The 21,523-nt window shown below is 32.6% G+C and overlaps 1 protein-coding gene across 1 annotated transcript; it reads left to right on the plus strand.

The window, feature by feature from the left end:
* The first annotated feature begins 266 nt into the window (after window positions 1–266).
* Window positions 267–20,986, plus strand: LOC148275677 (organic cation transporter protein-like). Its single transcript, XM_088235361.1, has 6 exons — window positions 267–585; window positions 8,437–8,668; window positions 11,456–11,711; window positions 11,937–12,590; window positions 14,520–14,701; window positions 20,662–20,986. The coding sequence occupies exons 1-6, from the start codon at window positions 428–430 to the stop codon at window positions 20,833–20,835; spliced, it is 1,656 nt and encodes a 551-aa protein (XP_088091487.1). The 5' UTR covers window positions 267–427; the 3' UTR covers window positions 20,836–20,986.
* The last annotated feature ends 537 nt before the right edge of the window (window positions 20,987–21,523 follow it).

The raw sequence follows: 21,523 nt of genomic DNA on the forward strand, positions 1-21,523 counted from the left end.
ATTATATTTTAGTTACATAAAACTTTTAAGTATATTTTTTAACAGAAACACCTTTAAAAAATGTTGTTTTTTATCTAATTTATGTTTTTATATTTTTTTATTATTGCGCTATAAAAAAAAATCGTTTTAAAATGATAAAATCGTATGATTTCCTAATTTTGCGTTCGTTTTACTAGACTACAGCCTTAAATTCAAAACGGCAAAAAGGAAACTCGAGTGTTTTATCCTCTAAGACACACAAATGTGAGCGCAGTTATTTAACAAGCCCCTTAAAATAATCCAATAGTTTGGCAGTCGCAAATTTATTTACATATTATAATGTATTGTCGTACTCGTGTCGAGTGAATGTCCTGTTCATCCAACGAGAGTGTATTATGGAGTTGTAATAATTTGGTTAGTGAAATTGGTTTTAAATTGGTGTTGGAATATGAAGCCTCTTGATGTGGATTTGGACGTGTTGATGGGGAATAACGGCAGAGTTGGAAAGTATCAAATCAAACACTTTCTCTGGACTCTATTTCCCGTTATTTTGTCTTCTCTGCACGCCACTACATACGTTTTCACAGTTAATGATACTAGTTACAGGTGAGATTTATTCCATTTATTTTATTGAAGTATTAACACTAAAGACCTCCGAACGCGCATTACTCGATGTTACGTCTTCTCAGTACTTTTTTACGGCGTCGAAACGTGGACACTCACCCAAAACACTTCAAAAAAGATCGAAGCCTTTGAAATGTGGTGCTACAGGAGGATATTTAAAATCTCCTGGGTGGATAGAGTCCGAAACGATGATGTTCTCCGACGGATGGAAAAAGATAAAGAGGTACTGAAGACCATAAAGAAAAGAAAACTTGAGTACTTTGGGCATGTGATGAGAGGCGAAAAATATAAAATTTTACAAGTCATTCTACAGGGAAGGATTGAAGGAAGACGCAGTGCAGGTAGAAGGAGCATCTCTTGGCTTAAGAACTTGCGCGACTGGTTCCATTGCAGCACTCAGTCCTTGTTCAGGGCAGCTGCCAATAAAGTAAGAATCGCAATGATGATTTCCAACCTCCACCGGGGAGAGGAACCATAAGAAGAAGAAGAAGAATTAACACTAAAAAATAATCGAATCAATACCTACATTACTTCAAACAAAAAGTGAAATGAATAAAAGTAATGTGTGAAAGTGCTCCAGATGCTTCAGGAGAGCCTTGACCCATGTTGTCTCTTCTTCATATCTATGGGCTTCCGCCGTTCTAGAAGAAAGTCAATGATGATCTTTCGGCTTGATTCGGTGGAGCTAAGGGACGCGGGATTGACATGGGAGGAGGCGAAAGTGCTGGCTAGCGAAAGAATCTCCTGTCGCGATAATAAACGCTGTCTTGATCGGTACATATCGAGACGATGTAAAGTAAAATCAGTTTTTATTAATAAACACGGCATGCAATGCCTTTTACCTTACAAAAATACATATTAAATAGAATATAAACATTTCAATATAAATTAACAAATTACAACAGGGATGGAGAACACCCTACATAAGGGAATAAGGAAGTCTAGGCATTTTTAGGGCTCATGATCTGTCATTGGCTGGTTTAAGTGGCCACTTTACACACTGTGTAATATTCACCGTTTTGCCTATATTTAAAAAGTCTGTCTTCCAGGACGGTGGATGCCCATAGATATGAAGAAGAGACTACATGGTTCAAGGCTCTCCCGAAGCGTCTGCAGCACGTGCACACATGACTTTTATTCATTTCACTTTATTCCCCGTTGTAATTTGTTAATCTTTATGACTCACCATGGGGTGAAAACCAGTCATTAGTCTACAAACATTTTGACAAACTCGAATATTGTAATTTCAATATAATGTGAAGAAGAAACAAATTAAAAAAGTATTATGTTTCATAAATACTATAACACAGCAATTTATATAAAGAACATGCTAAGATATAGATTATTAAAAAAAAACTAAAAAAAAACATTTAAAAAAATTTAATAATGTGTTAAATACTAAAAAAAAACATTATATATAATATTTAAAAAATATTACCTTTGATTATAAACTTAATGACCTAATTCTTTCCGTTGTAACTTCAATAAGATGCTTTTGAAAAAAATATAAATAAAGTTATCAATGAAACTTCTTGGTTTAATTTTATTTTGTATTATTTTGGCCAACGAGCGCTTTCGCCTAAGTAGGCATCTTCAAGACTGGGTGACCCCTTCGACGCCTCTACCCAGAACGATTAGATTTGTAAATGAAAATCAAGATCTTAATTATTTTGATTGTAAATGGTTTTTTTTTACTAATAAACTGAAAACATATTACAATATTTGAGTTTGTCCAAATGTTTGTAGACAAAATATTGGATTTCACCCCCTTGAGAGTCGTTAAGATTAACAAATTACAACAGGGAATGAGAATACCTTAAATAAGGGAATATGGAAGTATAGGCATTTACAGGGATCATGACCTTTTAATGGCTGGTTTAAGTGGCCACTTTACACACTGTGTAACATTCACCATTTTGCCTATGTTTGAACATCCATATTTTTTCAATTGTTCCATTTGTTGATTTAAGTGAAGTTAAAGAGCTGAAACCTTTATTCTTGTGAAGAGATTCATCTGACCGAATTATTTCACATACTAGGCAACGTGGTTCTAAAAAATTGGAAAATTATTTTCAGGTGTTGCTATTATTTTCAAAAGAGGTTTAATTTAGGGCCTTATTAGTATATGATTAAACTTGTCTCTATAGTTTGGACTTATTATCAGTTTAAATATAGAATATAATTACCGTAAAATAAGCTTGAACGAAATAAAAATGAACCCGTTTTTAACCCGCTTTATCGTTAAACATAAGTTTTAGAAATATTTAATTTTTTCACTTTATTTTTGATTTTTTTTTGCAATTACAATGTTAAACTATAAAACAAAGGTGACGCCATTGAAAGGAAATTCACAAAAAATGCGGTATATAAATTCACCAAGTATGTAATTTTAAAGATTTATATTTGTAGATGACAACCATGAAGTTTCGCATAAATAAATTATATGTTTTTATGAATGTATGTATGTGTATGCGCAAGGGTGTATGTATGTGTGTGTGTATTTACATGTGTATATATATATATATGTGTGTATATATCTGTATGTCTGTATGTATATGTATCAAATGTGTATACGAATAAGTGTATATTTTGTTTGTCTGTGCTCTATATTAATTTGGTAACTATTATAATATATTAAAATTTAATTGCCTAGCTTGGAACGGGGTATGTACCCTTGTTAGCTGGGCAAAGTGAACATGTAATTGTATTTTGATAAAGAGTGTAAATAAATAAATATACGATTTTTCGAGGTTATGCCGTGAAAATTCAGGGGAACTTTTTATAAGGGGAAGTTTTAAAAATATTTTTTAAAAAAAGATAAAAAGCGTATTTAACCAACGAAGCGATACGCACCAGATGCGGACGGATGAGTAGAGGAGTGGTTAAGGTTATTCTAGTTCAAGCCATTAAAGATTGTCTCCATTTTCAAATAATTAAACAATTTATTTTGTTTTAATTTTTTTTTTCAGTATTTTTAATAATATTTTACGTGGTCTGGCCCTAAAACACCACGTATATAACACACAAGCATGATATAAAAAATACATTTTAACTATTCTGATCTCAACTGGAATCGGACCCGGAAAGCCGTGCGTGAGCCAAGGATCTTATTCATTACACCGTAGAGACCTCCATCGTCTCGGTACATATCTAATACTTTAACCCCAAATGCAATTCTATCTAATATATTTATTTCTTTTATTGAAGATATATGCGTGTGGAGTTTCGACGAATATCCACATGTTTTTTTATGAATTAGATATTAGAAAATGGCTTCGCACTGTTCCAACAGAATCAATATTACTGATGATTGAACTGTTAATTATATACGGATAGTTAGGTATATAATTTTTTTTTAAATAAATTTATTGCAAAAAATTAGTATACATACTTAATAACAGGGAATCTATATAAAACTAATTAATGTAAAATGAAAACGAAGTATTCTCTGTTTATTTATTTTTCGCTTACAAACTCTAATTAATAATAAAAATAATATGACCTCACTGGGGTTTCCCGTGCCGAGGACAATTAGCAATTTAGTTTTTTGAAATTACATTAGAGAATAAACAAAGAAGACTAACTTAAAAAACAAACATAATTAACCAATATTCAGACAGTTTTAAAAACAAGGTATTATAAATAATATAGATGTGCATAAATATGTACATCTATATTATTTATATTAAAAAACACACAATGAAAATAACAAAAACCTAACATAAGCTGTACAGTTGTGGAGCAGTTGATTCAGTATACCAATACCAATGGGCGAATGAGACAATCCATTTTACTTCTACCTAGCTCCACTATCCATTTTTTTATAGCCTTTTTAAATATTTTCTCGTTACTAATTGTTTTAATAGATAGTGGAAGTAGGTTATAGATTTTAATTGAATAATACTCAAAATCCCTTTGTCCTAAAGTGGTATTAGTTTGTATTTGTTTAAGTTGTCTATGTGTTGAGGATCTAGTGATTATATTATTTGTATGTGATGTATTGGGGGGGTTATGTCTTTCATTTGAGTAAGAGTAGTTTTTGAATCTATAAGTGAGTATTGTTTTAGCGTATAATTGTTTTGGTGTCATAAGTTGTGATTTATGGAATATTTCTTCCGTAGATGTCTGTATCGGGACTCTGAGTATTATTTTAATAATGGATTTTTGTGCAACAAATACTCTATTTAAAACTGTGTCACTCGCACCACCCCAACCGATTATACCGTACTCCAAAATTGATTGGCACAATGCAAAATAAATCTTTAAATCTTTAAACCTCTTTTAGTCTCCATCTAACATGGCTCAGCCTGTTCTAAGATGGAAGTTTTTTATCTTTAGAGTGTAAGTCGTCCTATACTAATAAAACAATAACATAAAAAAGAAAAACTAAAACTACGTAACTAAAAATGCCTAACTAATCAAATGTAAGAAATTAAAAATCGTTATTATACAAATAAAACGTATATATGTGCCAAGAATACATGTTACTTAAACATAAATAATATAGTATAATATATAATAAAAAAACAATATAAAGCAATGAAATACATAAAAAATAATACGTTTACCAATTATATAAAGTACTTCGTGTTATGAAATCATATGTAAATACATATATTTTTCAAAAAAAATCTCTCGCTACACTATTTATATGTGCAGTTATTTTCATTTTAGACTTGTTTTACATTTTGAGTCTTTTATATTTGGCAATAAATCATTAAATATTTTTGGAGCAATTACATTATATTACTTTTTACCAAAAGCGGTTGATACAAATGGGACAATACAGTTAATTTGTGTTGCTGAACGAGTTTTTATATTTTGTTGGGTTCTTTTGACCTCACTTAATTTATCATAAAATTGAAGTAGTAGGCACCTCACAAACAACTGTCTTACATCCAATATCTTTAACTCAGCGAATAGATCTTCTGTTGGATACCTCAAAGGTTTTTTGAGAATGCTCTTCATGATCCATTTTTGTGCTATTTTCACTAGTTCAAGGATTGAACGAGAGCAACCTCCCCAAGCTAAATTGCAATATGATAGTTTGCTTTGGCAAAAAGCGATGTAAATTTGCCTCATATGTACCTATAAGGTTTGAAATGTAAATTCAACATTTTAAAATCCCATGATAAATTAATCCAGGAACATCGGAAAAACACGGAAAAACACGTTTTATGTCATGCTCAGATCAAATAATTTAAATAATACTAGCAATGCATGAAAACACTATAGATAATAACATTTTTACTGTGACACAATCAAACTTTGGGCATATTTCGAGCCGCCTGCGTTCATAGAAATTTGGATTGACACATAGAGTCGAAATAATTCTAAGGATATTGTTGGATGCTTGATTCGTTCGACCTCGGGACTGTAAACAAGGCCTGCCCTCTCGCGATATGCGTGTTCGAAGTAAATAGAGAACGTTTGATTTTATGTAAACTAATTGACGTTATGGTTTTAAGTGTCAATCCTGGAATGAATGAAAGGGGTAAAGACTTACGATTTCCTCCCTTTTGGCACTGGTCTAGAAAAACACCGTTTTCGTTTGCACAAATCACTTTTTACGTTTCGTGTATGTTTTTGATTCGCGGTACGTTTTTCGTTGTGTCCGTGCGTGTTGCTTTCTTGACTCGCCGCGCCGTCAGAGAGGGAGGTACATTGGAATTCAAAAACAAGGACCACCGGAATCAAAGGAAAGAATGGCTTGAAACTTGAATACCTTTTTATTTTTATAATAAATCCGAAACAGATATATTGTTTTGTCAGATTGATCTGCACGCACGTCGATTAAAAAAATATACAAAGCGAGGCGTGTGTTATATTAGGTGTTAACATTATGTCGACTTTTTTCCAAATTTAAAAATGGGCACCAAAAGTAAAAAAAGGCAAAGGTTCATTTAAAAGAAAATTCGTAGTTTGTTGAAAAATGTTAGCGTTAAAAGTCATTTTTTTTTTAATGAAGAGAACAAGACTTGCAAACAAAATATCGGCAATGTACTCTCCTTCATTGTTTTACAAAAAAAAGTTAATAATTCATGGCATCTTCACTGTACACTGCGCAATAATCGCGAGCAGCTATGGCAGCTTTATTCTCTCGATTGAACGCGAACAGAAAGAGGTGTCAAAAATGCTCACTATCGTCGACTTGACATTCCATTTTTAAGGCTTGTAATCAAATAAAATAACATCAATAGAATCTTTATTCAATAAAATACACATATCATTACAACATTAATACGTTATAAAAAGAAAAAAAAAGTATTAAAACTTGTTTTGTCCCGATAAACTATTAAATTATGCAATATTTGAGTTTGTCCAAATGTTTGTAGACAAAATACTGTATTTCACCCCCTCGGGAGTCATTAGGATTAACAAATTACATCAGGGATTATTATAGGAAAATTACATAAAGAAGGGAATATGGAAGTCCGGGCATTTACAAGGCTTATGACCTGTCATTGGCTGGTTTAAGTGGCTATTTTACACACTGTGTAACATTTGTTATTACTATATTTGAACATCCATTTTTTTCTATTTTCCATTTGTTGATTTTAGTGAAGTTAAAGAAAGATCTAAAACCTTTATTGTTGTGAAGAGATTGATCTGATTGAATTATTTCACATACTAGGCAAATCCTGAAAACAATTTCCCATTTTTTAAACTTCTTCTTAGACCAGTTGTTTTTTTTACAATATTTGAGTTTCTCCGAACCAGCCAATGACAGGCCCTGTAAATACTCAGACTTCCATATTCCTTTCTTCAAAGTATTTTTCATCACTGTTGTAATTTGTTTATATTAAATAATAGTTTATTAGCGGGAGCTAAGACATTATTTTTAATTAATATTAAAATAACAGTAAAACAGTACAGACATAATATTGTACACATTAAAAATAATGAAGATGTATTATTTTGTTTATAATTCTTTAAACAAAAAAAAATATACGTATTAAAAAGATAGACAAAAAGAAAAACGGACGTTAACGGGTTGTGGTCCTGTGGCTAGTGTCTCGGACTCACGGACCAAAGGTCTGTGGTTCGAATCCCACTCTACCTCAACTTGATTCCATTTTCTAATAGTGAGTTATTTACAGCTCGTTGAAAATGGCCCTAAAAATTAAATATTTGGGTAAATCATAAGAACGCAAATATTTCTTTTTTAAAAAAAAAAAAAAGAAGAAAAACCTAAACGAAATCAGATATAATGCTAGGAGAAAAATACAGAGAGAAAAAAAAAACAATTAAATTAAATAATAAACAGACGGCCTTCGTGGTGTAGTGGTCAAGACGCTTGACTCACGCATGAAAGGTTCCGGGTTCGATTCCCGATGAGAACACAAAAATTAACATGTGATTTTTCTCAGGCCTGGGTGTTCTGTGATGTAATTTAACACCGTTATTGGGCCTCCTAGCCTGTTAGGGTGCAAAAATAAATAAATAAACACGTATTTTAATGTAATAATTGAAACATAAGGAGAAAATAAAATATGTAGAAAAATAGCGGGTGCATAAATGAAACCTAAACAGGATAAAAAAAAATAATTTACATCAATAATATTATATTTAACGTAAAAGCAGACACAATACCTTGCTGAGTAAAAAAAATAGTAGTTTTTAAAATATTTTGAACAAAAACAGACACAACTTACGAGTATGTTATGCCCGCTAGTCGGTATCTAGGGTTTTAAGTATGTATATTTGTCGAATTACCTGATAAAATAAAATATCTGAAATGTCCCGAAAGAAAGACGAAATATTGGCTAACTTAAAAAAGGCGTTTAGAGCCAAAAGGAAACTTCCAATAAGTTACATCAACAATGCTTTCAGGTGTCACGTCCCAGAATGCGAGGATAAGAATGGAAGCGATATATTCCCGCCGCCCTGGATTGCCTCTGCCATCCCCTTCGGTGACAAGTGCTCGAGGTACTCCCACAAACCCGAAAACTTTTACAATAACACCGAAATGGGAGACGCCTGTTCGGAAAATCATTTTGATAAGAACTCTACCGAGCACTGCACGGCGTTCATATTTGAAAGTAATAACACATTTTTGGAAGAGGTAAAAATAGAATAAAAGTTGATTCATAATATTATTAATATAAGTGTGTTTTGTAGATATGTTTGTCTTGATAAAAATATTAATAAAGTTAATTATTTTAATTTTCTTCATCTCTGTTGTAATACGTTAATGTTAACAGTTCCCCAGGGAGTTGAATCCAGTCCTTGTCTACAAAAATTTGTACAAACTTAAAATATTTTCGACGTATATTTTCATCTCAATTTGTTGCAACAGAGAGGAATAACATTTTTGAGAAGGGAATATGGGAGCCTAGGCATTAAAAGGGCTTATGACCTATGAAAATTTCAGGCGTTGCCTAGTAAGTAGGTGAAATAATTCGATTAGATGAATTTCACCCGCATAAATAAATATTTCAGCTCTTTCACTTCTCAAACATCAATAGATGAAAAACTTGAAGGAATATATATGTTCAAATATGGAAAGAATGGTGAATGTTACACAGGGTGTAAAGTGTCCACTTAAACCAGTCAATGACAGGTCATAAGCCTAGACTTCTATATTACCTTCTCTAAAATGTTTTTCATCTCTGTTGTAATATGTTAAACTTTTAATATAATATTGAAAAAAAAAAACGAATTCAAGGTTATTTTTTATTTATAAAAAAAGAAAACAACAGCCACGATAACAACAACAAAAAAACAATATTTACAAATAAACCAAAATTATAGGCCCATAATAGTTTTCTATGTTGTACTTATAATTGTCTATACTTATTTATATAACGTTTCCGGTTGGATCATATCCTGCCACTCTAATATACTGGGAAGGATATCGCCTTGTCATTTGTCACAATAAGGACCCCAGGAGTGCAGTTTTCTCCCATGAGCAGGCATGTTGGTAGGTGTTATTAAAAAAAAAAAAAAAATTAAATTTTAAAACCCGCTAAGCTTCAATTTTGAGGCTTGTCAGCAGGTGGGGTAAAGGCTATATCGAAAAAGGTAATTAAAAATACACCACAACACCAAAAATGCGCCGCAATCACACAATTTATTATCACCAGAGAGGTACCCCCATCTTTGGAGATTTTTTTACATCGTGTAACACCTACCCGTAGTCTGTTAAGGGTGATCCATAAGAAGTAGAGTGGGTGTTTCCCTCCTTGGACACCATCATGTGGATCCATCCAAGGTCTCACTCCAAGATCCTGTTGCCACAGTTCTTCTCTCCTTTGTTATGAGGATTTAATAAGGGAGGTGGCTTTGATAAAACTGTTTCTAGATCTCAAACGCGAGGCCGTGGGTTGGTGGTGGTGTAAGGGATGTCTAAGATTGTGGGTTTGTTTGAACCTCTCTGCTTCTGCGGCTGTCTTTCTTCGAAAGTGTGGTGGAGGGATTCCGATGATTGGGTTTATTTTATCAGTCAAGGCATCCGGCGACTATTCGTGCCGTTTCATTAACTGCTTTGTCTTCCTGTTTGGAGTGGGATTTTTTTGCCACACCGGACACGCATACGTTGCAGCTAGTATGTACAAGCCTTGCGCCAAAGTTCTACATACTAATTACGTTTCACCCCATGTGGTCCCCGTGAGTTCACATATTATATTGCTTCTTTCACACATATTATGCTTAGTTTACATGCAGTGCTCCTTATACGTTAGCGTTCTATCAAGGGTGACTCCAAGGTATTTCAGTGTTTTACAATGTTCAATTTTTTTACTATCCATTCTGCATTCAAATATCTGGCAACCACCCTATTTCTCAGGTGAAATGCCAAAAGTTGTGTTTTCTGGCATTTATTTTCTTGCATTTTGACATGTCCGCCTCGGCAGTCACGGCTGTGTTATCTGCATAAAAAAATTGTTTGGTTTTTATGCCAGTAGTGGGTTGGTCGATTGTATAAATATTTTAGAGAATAGGTGCAAGAACACTTCCCTGAGGTAGTCCATTTTTTCAGTTCTCCATCTACGGTTTTTGCCTTGGAGGGTGAAGTAGAACCTTCTATTGGACAAAAGCAAACCTATAGTTTGGGCAAGCCCTTTGTTAGAGGGTAGATTTTTTTGAGGAGGGTTTTGTATTTGACTGTGACATATGCGGCTGTAAGGTCCAAGAAGGCTACGTCAGTCGCTTTTCTCTTCACAAAACCATCTTTTTTATTTTGTTCAAGATTAACAATTAGGCTCACTCGTGATCTACCTGGTCTGAATCCGGCTTGCTCATCTTTTGTATTTTGACCAATAAAGAATGATATTCGATTTAGGATAAGTCGTTTAAACACCTTACTTAGTTGGCATGTAAAATGACCGTTCGAACGTTTTTCAGGTTAACGGGATCCTTTCTAGGTTTTAGAAGTGCCACAAATCATGTCTTTTTTAATAGTTTTACTTTAACTATAAAATATTATTTGCCATATCTATAAGTATTAATATGTCAATGGTATTGCGTTTTTTTTTGTATTAGATGTTCGATAGCCTTTCATATTTACTAATCCAACAAGTCATTCCTGCTTCTCAAATAAGAGAAATTCTCAACAATTTTTTTTTTTTAAATAATCCAAACACAGAAAAATTATTTTCGGGCGGTGCCTAGTAGGTGCAATGGTTCGGCGGATGAATCTCACCCCCCATGATATAGGTTTTAGATTTTGTATTTCAAAAAGTTTAAAAAAAGTGGAAAAATTGAGGGAATGTAAAGTGTAAAGCAGCCACTTAAACCAGAAAATAACTGATCATAAGCCTTATAAATGCCAAGACTTCCATATTCCCATCTCCAATATGTATTGTGTTCCCTCTATGTTGCAACAAATAAAGAAAACTTCTTTCTGTTTCAGATGAACATTCCCTGTCAAGATTGGAAACGCACTCTTGTCGGAACTTTGCACAGCATTGGGACGCTCATATCCTTACCAATAGTCGGGATATATTCGGATAAATTTGGTCGTCGCAATGCTCTGGTAGTCTCTTCTATAATGGAAGGTGTTTTAGGAATAATAAAATCACTATCTGTGAATTATCCCATGTTCCTAGTTTTTGAAACACTAGAGCCTGTCTTTGGCTCTGGGTCATATTCCTCGGCTTACATTTTGGGTAAGCAAATTAAAGAATTAATATATATATTGGAATAGAGAGGGAAAACATTTTAGATAAGGGAACAAATGAATCAAGGCAGTTACAGGGCTTATGTACTAGACTAAACTTCTGTATTTCCTTCTCAAAAATGTTTTCCCTATCTGGGCCTCGATTCCAATGGACAGTATTTTATAGATTAATTTTAAAATGCTCTGTTATCTTTGAACACATTTTCTTTTGCAGCTCTCGAACTTTTAACGCCATCAACTCGTGTAATTGGAGGAGCCATAGTCAGCTCATACTTCTCCATAGGCCAAATAATTATGGGCTTCGTAGCATGGAAATTCCAGTACTGGAGAACATTTCTTCAAGTGATTTATGCTCCAGCTTTCCTAGCAATCACCTTATACTGGGCCCTTGACGAGAGCGTTAGGTGGTTAATATCGAAACGAAAATATCAACAAGCAATGGAAACCCTGAAAAAAATTGCAGCAGAAAATGATAAAACAATCACAGAAAAAGAAGTTGCAAACCTTCAGCATAATATAGAAAATGTAGCAAAATTTGATGAAACCAAAAACGTAAATAACACAAAAAATACGAACAATGAAATTCCACCATGGCGTCTTGTTCTCAATTCCAAAATACTTATTTTTAGAGTTTTGAAGGTGTCTGTTTGGTGGGTAACGTGTATTTTTTGTGTTTATGGGCTGTCCATAAACGCTACAATTCTTCCCGGAAATGTTTACGTCAATTTTATTCTCTCAGGAGTTGCAGAAATTCCATCACAAATTGTTGGATACTACGGTATGACCTACTACGGAAGAAAAAAATCGTTACTTGTTTCATTTTTGGGAGGAGGATTGTGTCTCTTGGCTTTCGCTTTTGTACCACGAGGTAGGTTTCAAAATTCGACTTTATTTTACATTATAAAGTTTTTTAAATAAATTTATTATATATTTTAACTTTCCGTGAAGATCAGAGCTTGCAAACAAAATGCTAACGATCTAAAGGTTAAAAAAATAATTAATTAAAATTTATAATAGGAGTTGTAATTGTATGAACTTTTATGATTTATTTTTTGAATTAATGAATTTTATTTAATAACGAGAAATAAATACGACTTTATTAAAAATGACAAGAGAAAGGTTCAGAATTTTGATTTTCCTTAAGGAAATGAATTAAAGTTAGAAACTTCTTAATGATTTTCGATTATTTGAATTTGTGTTCAGTTATTTTATGTAATTTAGGTATGTATCAACAATATTTTGAGTATCTTATAGTGCTTGTAGGCAACTTTAGATTTCACTTCTTTGAGAGTTATTTATATTAAAATTTATTGCAAAAGAGAGAGGAAGCATTCTAGGTAATGCGGAAATCTTGAAAATTTTAAAGTTTATGATCTTAATCTGTCGCAATGAATTTCATCCACAGAAGAAGTATAAAAATTGGAAAGTATTTTAGGTGTTGCCTAGTAGGGGAAATAATTTTGCCAAATGAATCTCAGCCCCATCAATCAAAGTTTCAGTTCTTTTATTTTACAAAAGTTGACGGATGGAAGACTTGAGGAAATGTGGATGTTTAAACAAATTGATATTTATTTATTAATGCTCCAAGGGCTTTTACACATACAGAGTTTATAAAAAAAACATTAAAAAAAAAAAAAAAACAAAATAACAATACTAGAAACACAATTATTATTCAAGGATAATTATTGGTTGTTAAAATTTGTTAAAGTTGTAACAAATACATGTATTTTTTGGTCATTTGTGTGTTTGTTGTCAAGAGAATGAATTTCTGGTAACAGATAATTAATGTGCAAATTCTCAGAGATATTAATGTATCTAAAATAAATATGATGCCTCATTGGCAAATTGAAATAGATAGGTTAATTGATTAAATTATAAGTTATGTTTATTGTATTTGTTATTAAATATTCATTCCAATTCAATACTAGAATATAGTCACATGAATCACTGTGAATCTGGAGGTCCACTGACGATCCGCAAATTTCCACTTAAAAAAGTGTTGCTCGGTTATTGGTGGCGTCTGTCTACTCCCAACTGAAGAAATGTCTCAATCGGTTATAAAAAAATACTTTAAATGCTCTTCTTGATGCTTGGCAATCGCGATAGGAATCGTCCCCTTCAGGGAAACGTACCTTTCTTTTTTTCCTTTAATCCGTCAGCGCTTAAAATCTTCTTAGGTTGTCCCCAATCACTGGACTACGCAGTTTTTATCAAGTCACGGTAAATTTAATGAAAAATTATTTGTTTTCAATATTGTTGATTTCCTTTCGTGCTGCTGCAGAAATCTTAATCAATCTTCTAAACACATCCTGTGGTCTTGTCCCTTTCCCCCTCTCTATGATTACCAAATGAAGCTTCTTGCTACTATCCGTAGGTCCGGTTGGATATACAGATATAATGGCTTCCAAAAAGAATTTCAATGCTTTTAAAAAGTTTTGTAATCATTTCGGCGAATTGATCATGTCCAATCAATTTAATTCCAGTCAGTAAAAAATTCAATTCCCTCTTTTTTCAATCCAATGAAGTGCATATTATGGACTTCTGGATGACCTTCTTGCTACCAGATTACAAAGAGCTCCTACGGGTAGCTTCTCTCGTAAGGCAACGAGCAACTTTTCCGTGTATGTGGGCACCGCCAAGGAGACTTTTTCATATGCGGTGTGGGGTATGTGGTGGGTAAGCTGTTGTCGCATGGGGTTGACACGTATCCACGTTTTTGTACATAAATAAATTTTGAAATAAAACTTAGTAATTGCAGTTTGTGTATTATGCTTATTGAATTGTGATTTTGTTGTAGATTTACAGTGGCTGGCACTGGTCCTGTACCTAGTTGGTAAATTCTTCATGGTCATGGCTATTGGTTGTGTGTATCTGTACACCTCAGAACTCTTTCCTACACAATTGAGGCACTCTCTTCTAGCCACATGTTCAATGGTTGGTCGAATTGGATCTATTTTGGCTCCTCAAACACTTTTATTGGTAAGCTATAATTCTATTTTTCAAGACATTGTAATGAATTATTTTGTTAAAATGAAATGGTTGGTTTGAATTACCGCAGTTTCATTATAAGATTGCGTGAAATTAAATGAAAGATTTACTTACATTGTTTTGAAATTTCGGCCTCGTGGTGATTACACCACGAGGCCTCGTGGTGATTAGACCATTAGGTCAGCGCAAAACAAAGATTTGAGTCTACTGAATAGTTTATTTTACTTTTACAAATATAAAAACAAAAAAATTGCTAGGGAAATTTTGTAAATCTTGTTAGGGCATTTTAAAACAAACGTGAAGATTAGATTGAATGTCCTAATAAAGTTATATTTATGTAATTATATTTCTATGTAAATAATATGTGTAAAGAAAAATATACAAACAAAAAAAAAAACATAAAATTGTTCCCTTAACTATTGGTTTTTCCCTCAATTATGATTAATGTATATGCTATAGTTCATAGGATTATTTTTTTTTCTTGAAAACCTTGAATTATATAACTATATAAGGACATTCAGTCCATCTTATCTTCACATTCGTTTGAAAATGCCCTAACAAGGCGAAACAATTGTCACGACATTTTTGATTTTATATTTTTTATGTTTGTAGAAATAAAATAAAGTGTTCAGTTGACTCAAATCAATGTTTGATTCCTAATATTACATGTAAAAATAATATACAGACTTCTGAACATAATCGTCTCCGCGACAAATATGAATATTAGTTATAAACATCGGGTTTACAAAATGAAAAGGGTGAAAACCTCCTCTTGTGAAGTGACTGAAGTAAAATTCCGAAACGACTTAGTATTTTGATAAAAGTATCTCACGCTAGACTTAAAACATATATTATGGTAAAAATATGATTTATTGACAGCAACATAAACGTGGAGGCTGATTTTATGCTGATTTCTGAACCATTTTTCTGTTCTTCTAGAGTAAGAGACAAAGAATAAATAAATCTCTATGTTAAATCCCCTTGACTGTAAATTGTTCAATTTATTTATTTTATACAAACATACAAGCAACAATCATTAAATTTCATAATAACGATAAGATTGAAAGACAGATCAGCGAATTATCTAAAAATATTAATCATACATATACGAGTAAAACATTCTAAAATGTGTGCGTGCGTATACACGGTTTTTCCGGGCCAGGACGCGAAAATTCCGAAGAACATTCCCTATGGGCTTAAAAAAAGTCTTTTTTAAAAAAAAAAAAAAGATTTTAAAATGGAGTGAATTTTTAATTTCTCGGACATGCATCCCTTCCGCAAATTCCCACCCCTCCCCTAAAAAAAACGTAAGCGATACGCACTAGACGCTGACAAGGGATGCTGCAGGGTAGGAGAGGGGTAGGGGTTTGTGGAGGGACTGCTAGTCCGAAAAATGTTTTTTTTTTCATTTAGACAGAAAAAATATGTATATGTATTTTTTAAACGACTTTTTGGAAAAAAAAACAAGGATTTTTTTTAAAGCTTACCACGAGGAAGGTTCCTCTGAAATTTTGCGGTCTGGCCCTGAAAAACCGTGTGTATAAAATATGTTAGATGGTACGTTTGTGCACATTTGTATGGTAACAAGTATTCAGTGTGTAAGCGTGCGCATCATTAAAAAGCAAGTGGAGCAAGCTAGGGTTTCCTAAGACAGCGGTGCCCGTATCTTAACGGCCGTAATGAACGGCGATGCGGTGGACAGCTGTCGTAACGGTGACTAGAGAGTGGTTTTATTTTTTAACGATGTTACCAACACCGTTTTCCTTGTAAACCACTCCCTAGTCACGGTTACGACGGCTGTCCATCGCATCACCGTTCACTACGGCTGTTAAGATACGGGCACCGCTGTCCTAGGAAGCCCTAGCTTAAACCTACTCAAGGGTAGCGCGTTTGTCGCTCGTTAGCTATGCTTATCAGTGTGATAATATTATTGTCTGCTATTATTATTAAAGAATTATGTTATTTACATAAATTATTATACAATAAAGTAGATTCTTCTACTCTCCAAAATTAATCTTAATGTCCCCTTTTCGCGTGACAAGAAATAAGTATTTATTCCATCTGCCAGTCTGTAGCACTAACTAAGCATAACACTCTTTCCTCTATCGTTCTTGCTCTAACAATAATGATTTTTTTTCATCTATTGATCCATTTTACATGCCCCTTAATTTATTTTTATTAAAAATAAATTAAGACTCATTATTTCTGGCTGCGATACGATTCCACTTATTATTTAATAATGCTCACACTTACACACACCTGAACACTTACTCCACACAGATACACATAAACACACATCTACACTTACTCTCATACAGATACACATAAACACATCCTTTTGTTGTAACACAATTTAATAATATGTATAATTCTTATTTAGAAACATCGCTGGTCTGTCTTTAAACTGTATTTTTTAAAATGTTATTATACCATTGTCAACTGTTTGTTTCTTAAAAATAAATTAGGTCTGTTACTCAATCACAATGGCCGCACTTGTCGGTAATACCCGACGTGATAAAAGTTCCTCACCGTGATTGTTTTTCGATCTCCACTCGATTTACTTCTGTAGGATTTACAGAATTACAGGATTTTCGCTTGAGAGTAGCCATCGAGTTATTTATTTCATTTTATTCAATTCGTTCGCCCGGACGCAGATACGTATTTATATCTATATACCGCCAAAACAAAGTAAAACAACTACTTTATTTTATTGTCGAAATTCTCAAATGGTACCTCAATAAAATTGACCAATCAACTACTACTAGTAGTAGTAGTAGTTGATTGGTCAAAAATGGCGTGATGGTAGCATCACGCCATTTCCCCGTAGGAGTAGGCAGAGATAATGGACCGCTACACACGTCTATCCTGGCATATATTCCTAGCTTCTTCTACATTCATACATCTTGTCATACATGTCCTTCGGTTCTGTCTGTTTTTGACATGACCGGACTTAAATTTTTGGTTTATCTAATCATGCCACGTCTTCCTTGGTCGTCTTCATCTCACGTTACCGTTAATTTTCGCCATATATATGTACTTGTTTTACCGTTCTTTCGTCGTCCATTCGTTCTACATGACCCAACCTCGAGCGGCCTCCGTGGTGTAGCGGTCAAGACTCTTGACTAACACACGGAAGGTTCCGGGTTCGATTCCCGGTGAGAACACAAAAATTAAATGTGATTTTTCTCAAGCCTGGGTGATCTGTGATGTAATTTACTACTGTGATGGGCCTCTTGACCTGGTGTGGTGTAAAAAAAGATAATAACCGTTTCAGAGACCTTTTTTCAAACTTATCAATTATATTTGACTCAGATTTATACTCTCGCTTGATTAAATCATTCGTAACCCTGTAATCCATTGATTTTCCAGACATTTGTCTACGAGATCACATTTCAACCGCGTTCACTCGGGTTTCATCCTTTCTGTGCCAGTTTTATGTTTCAATTCCATAATAGGTGTTGGGACTAAAACTCCGTTGAGCGCTGCCAGTTTAGCTTGGATTGACACGTTTTTATTAGCAATTACTGTGCTTAGTGCGCCGTTTATTTTGTTGCTCACAATTACTCTCCTATTAATAGATTTTAAAAATTGGCAATAAATATGTCTTATATTTTTATTTATTTAACTTATCGCTGCATAAAATCAAAAAGAAAATGTTCAATATATTCATGACAAAAAGAGGAAATCAACTTTAATAGACCGAGTGAGAATAGTTTTGTTTAATGTAGTTAGTTATTTTATTGGTGATTATTTGGCATAAAACATGAAGGTTTTTGTCTAGATAGTATATATTTTTATATATCATATTGCATAATTATTCTAATGGTCTCTTTCAACAACATAAAATGTCAGAAATAATGCCGTGTACAAATAAATAAATATAATTAAAATTTTATATTAATCTTACCTTGTATTTGTCTAGGAGTCATTGTGGAATAAATATTAATAAAAATAATTTGTACTCATAATTTAAGAAATCAAACACCGATTTGAGTCTACTGAAACTTTATTTTATTTTTACAAATATAAAAAATATGAAAACATAAATTTCGTGACAATTGTTTCGCTTAGCAAACATTGTTTTTCCCTCAATTATGATTAATGTACATGCTATAGTTCATAAGATTATTTTTAACCTATTATAATAATATCGATATTTTTTCGGAAACAATTATCTAAAGTTATAAAAGTATAAAGCTTCATTATTTATCTCACAATACATACTTGTACGTCAATAAATACTTACTTTGTTATATTTTTCACGAAATTCAACTATAAATAACTAAATTCCCCATTACCTATTAAACACTTAGTCTCGGCCTTAACCATTGGTTTTTGCCCTCAATTATGATTAATGTACATGCTATAGTTCATAAGATTATTTTTATTTTCTACTTAAGTACCTTGAGTTATATAAATATATAAGGACATTTAATCCATCTAATCTTCATATTCGTTTGAAAATGCCCTAACAAGGCGAAACAATTGTAACGAAATTTTTGTTTTTATATTTTTTATATTTGTAAAAATAAAATAAAGTGTTTAGTAGACTCAAATCAGTGTTTGATTTCTAATATTATAAGTTTAAATATGGAGTTCTACAAAATAAACACCAAATCAATCAATAAATAATTTGTAATTATAAATTACTTCAAGTAATATACTCGTACATGTTAATTTGATTTTACAAAGGTACTCTATGAATAATTACACGACTATAAATAAAACGAGATATGCAGTTTTATAAATTTTTCTTTAAAAGGTAGATATTCTAATACCCGATTATACAATCTTTAGAAAACTTATGTACATAAATAATTTTCGAAAAATTGCAAATTTTATTACTTGATAAATGTTTTTGATTTAAAGAAGCTTTATGATTTACTTATACAACTTTTAAAATTAAATTTCACAAGTTATAATAGATGATCACAAAGTCTTAGAAATTTTATCTAGGCAATAAATCAGTTAAGACATTATATCAAAATGCTGAGTCAAAAATTCTGGATGGCATGTGTTTTTAATAGTTAAGGCTGTAATAAATTAATGTTATAACTTAGCGTTTGTTTTAGTTTTACGAGAAGCGAATTATTTTTGGAACTACTTTTTGTCTATTGTTTTTGCAGAGAATAATATTAAATTAATCCAACAGGTTGTAGTTGTCAGCTGATGTATTTCAATTTTTAAATTAATCTATTTTTAATCAACAGAGTTGAAGAAATGATTATGATAAAATTATAAATAAACTTATCAATGAAACTTCTTGGTTTAGTTTTACTTTTTATTATTTTGACCAACGAGCGCTTTTACCTAAGTAGGCATCTTCAGGACTGGTGATGACTGAAGATGCCTACTTAGGCGAAAGCGCTCGTTGGTCAAAATAATAAAAAGTGAAGCTAAACCATTAAGTTTCATTGATAAGTTTATTTATAATTTTATCATAATCATTAACTATGGAGTTTTATCAAGAAATATCAACAAAAAACATCAATATTATTAAGAGTTGAAGAACATTTTAGAGAAAGAAATATGGAAGTCTAGGCATTTACAGGGCTAACGATCTGTCATTGGATCTGGCATAAGTAGCCACTTACACACAGTGTAACATTCGCCATTCTGACTTTTTTTGAAAATCCACATTTCTTCAATTCTTTCATCTGTTAATAAACGGTTAAATACCAACACGGCAAAGTAAAAATAAGTTGAAACAAGTAAACTGAAAATATGTTTAAGACAGGTAAAATATTTGTACAAGACAGTACCGCAAAAATGATGATATGAACAAAAAAAAACTCAAACTGAATGTTTGAAAACAATTGTAAACTCTGTATCGTTAATTCAACGTCGTAACCAGGTGTTTCTGAACTGGTTGAATGTAATTAGTGCAAAAAATTCTTGAGCACGGATACTGAATTTTAAACATGTTTTCATGACGTATTTTCAAATTTCAGGCTTTGTACATGGAGCAACTACCTTACCTGTTATACGCATCAACTTGCCTCGTGTCAGCCGTCCTCATGATAGGATCTCCGGAAACCCTAAACCTGAAACTTCCTGAGACAGTTCAAGAAGCTGAAAACATGGCTGAATTGAAGGCTACTGTTGTATATAATACTCGTTTATAAGGAACATCTTGTATTAGAAAGTTAATAAATATGAAAGCTATGGAATTATTTACAAACATTTTTTTTGATAAGCAGTGAAACTCTAAATTTGTTGCAACAGAGAGGGAAAGCATTTTAAGAAGGGAATATTAAAGTTTAGACATTTACAGGGCTTATGACTTTTTTTATGACCATTTTACACTGTGTAACATTAAAATGTGTAAACATTCATATTTTCTCAACGCCTTCATCTTTTGACTTTTGTGAAGTAAACGTACTGAAACCTTTAACATATGGGTGAGATTCGTCCGGCTGAACCAATTACAATTTTTATACCTCTCCTTATATCAGTTAGTTCAATTAACAATGTTTTGAGCATGTCCGAATGTTTGAAGATTGGCTGAATTTCCTCCCCGGGGAGTTATTTAGATGCAAATTTGTTTCAGTTTGTCAGAGGTCTCGGATTCGATCCCCAGCATTGTTGACATTGAATATTGATTTAAAACGCGTTTTTCCACTAGAATATTTCACAATCCCTGGACTGGTAACTGAAGGGTAAGACTGATCATCTTACCTTCATGTAATAAAAATGATCAAAATACGCTGCGATTGGTGTACCAATACAGTGCCCTATGCATCATTGGGTGTGGAAAAGGAATAATGATGATTAATTTTTTTGCGGCAGAGAGGAAGACATTTTACTGTTTTC

This window comes from Micrasema longulum, unplaced genomic scaffold (genome assembly GCF_059751315.1).
Source record: "Micrasema longulum isolate JH-2025_06_02 unplaced genomic scaffold, ASM5975131v1 h1tg001364l, whole genome shotgun sequence".
NCBI classification, from domain to species: domain Eukaryota; kingdom Metazoa; phylum Arthropoda; class Insecta; order Trichoptera; family Brachycentridae; genus Micrasema; species Micrasema longulum.

Excerpts from the sequence above, each read along its gene's own strand:
- LOC148275677 (XM_088235361.1), top strand. The coding sequence starts at position 428 with ATGAAGCCTCTTGATGTGGATTTGGACGTGTTGATGGGGAATAACGGC. Across the intron at positions 11,712-11,936 it reads TTCCTCGGCTTACATTTTGG|CTCTCGAACTTTTAACGCCA; the intron begins GTAAGCAAATTA and ends TTTCTTTTGCAG. Across the intron at positions 14,702-20,661 it reads CTCCTCAAACACTTTTATTG|GCTTTGTACATGGAGCAACT; the intron begins GTAAGCTATAAT and ends TTCAAATTTCAG.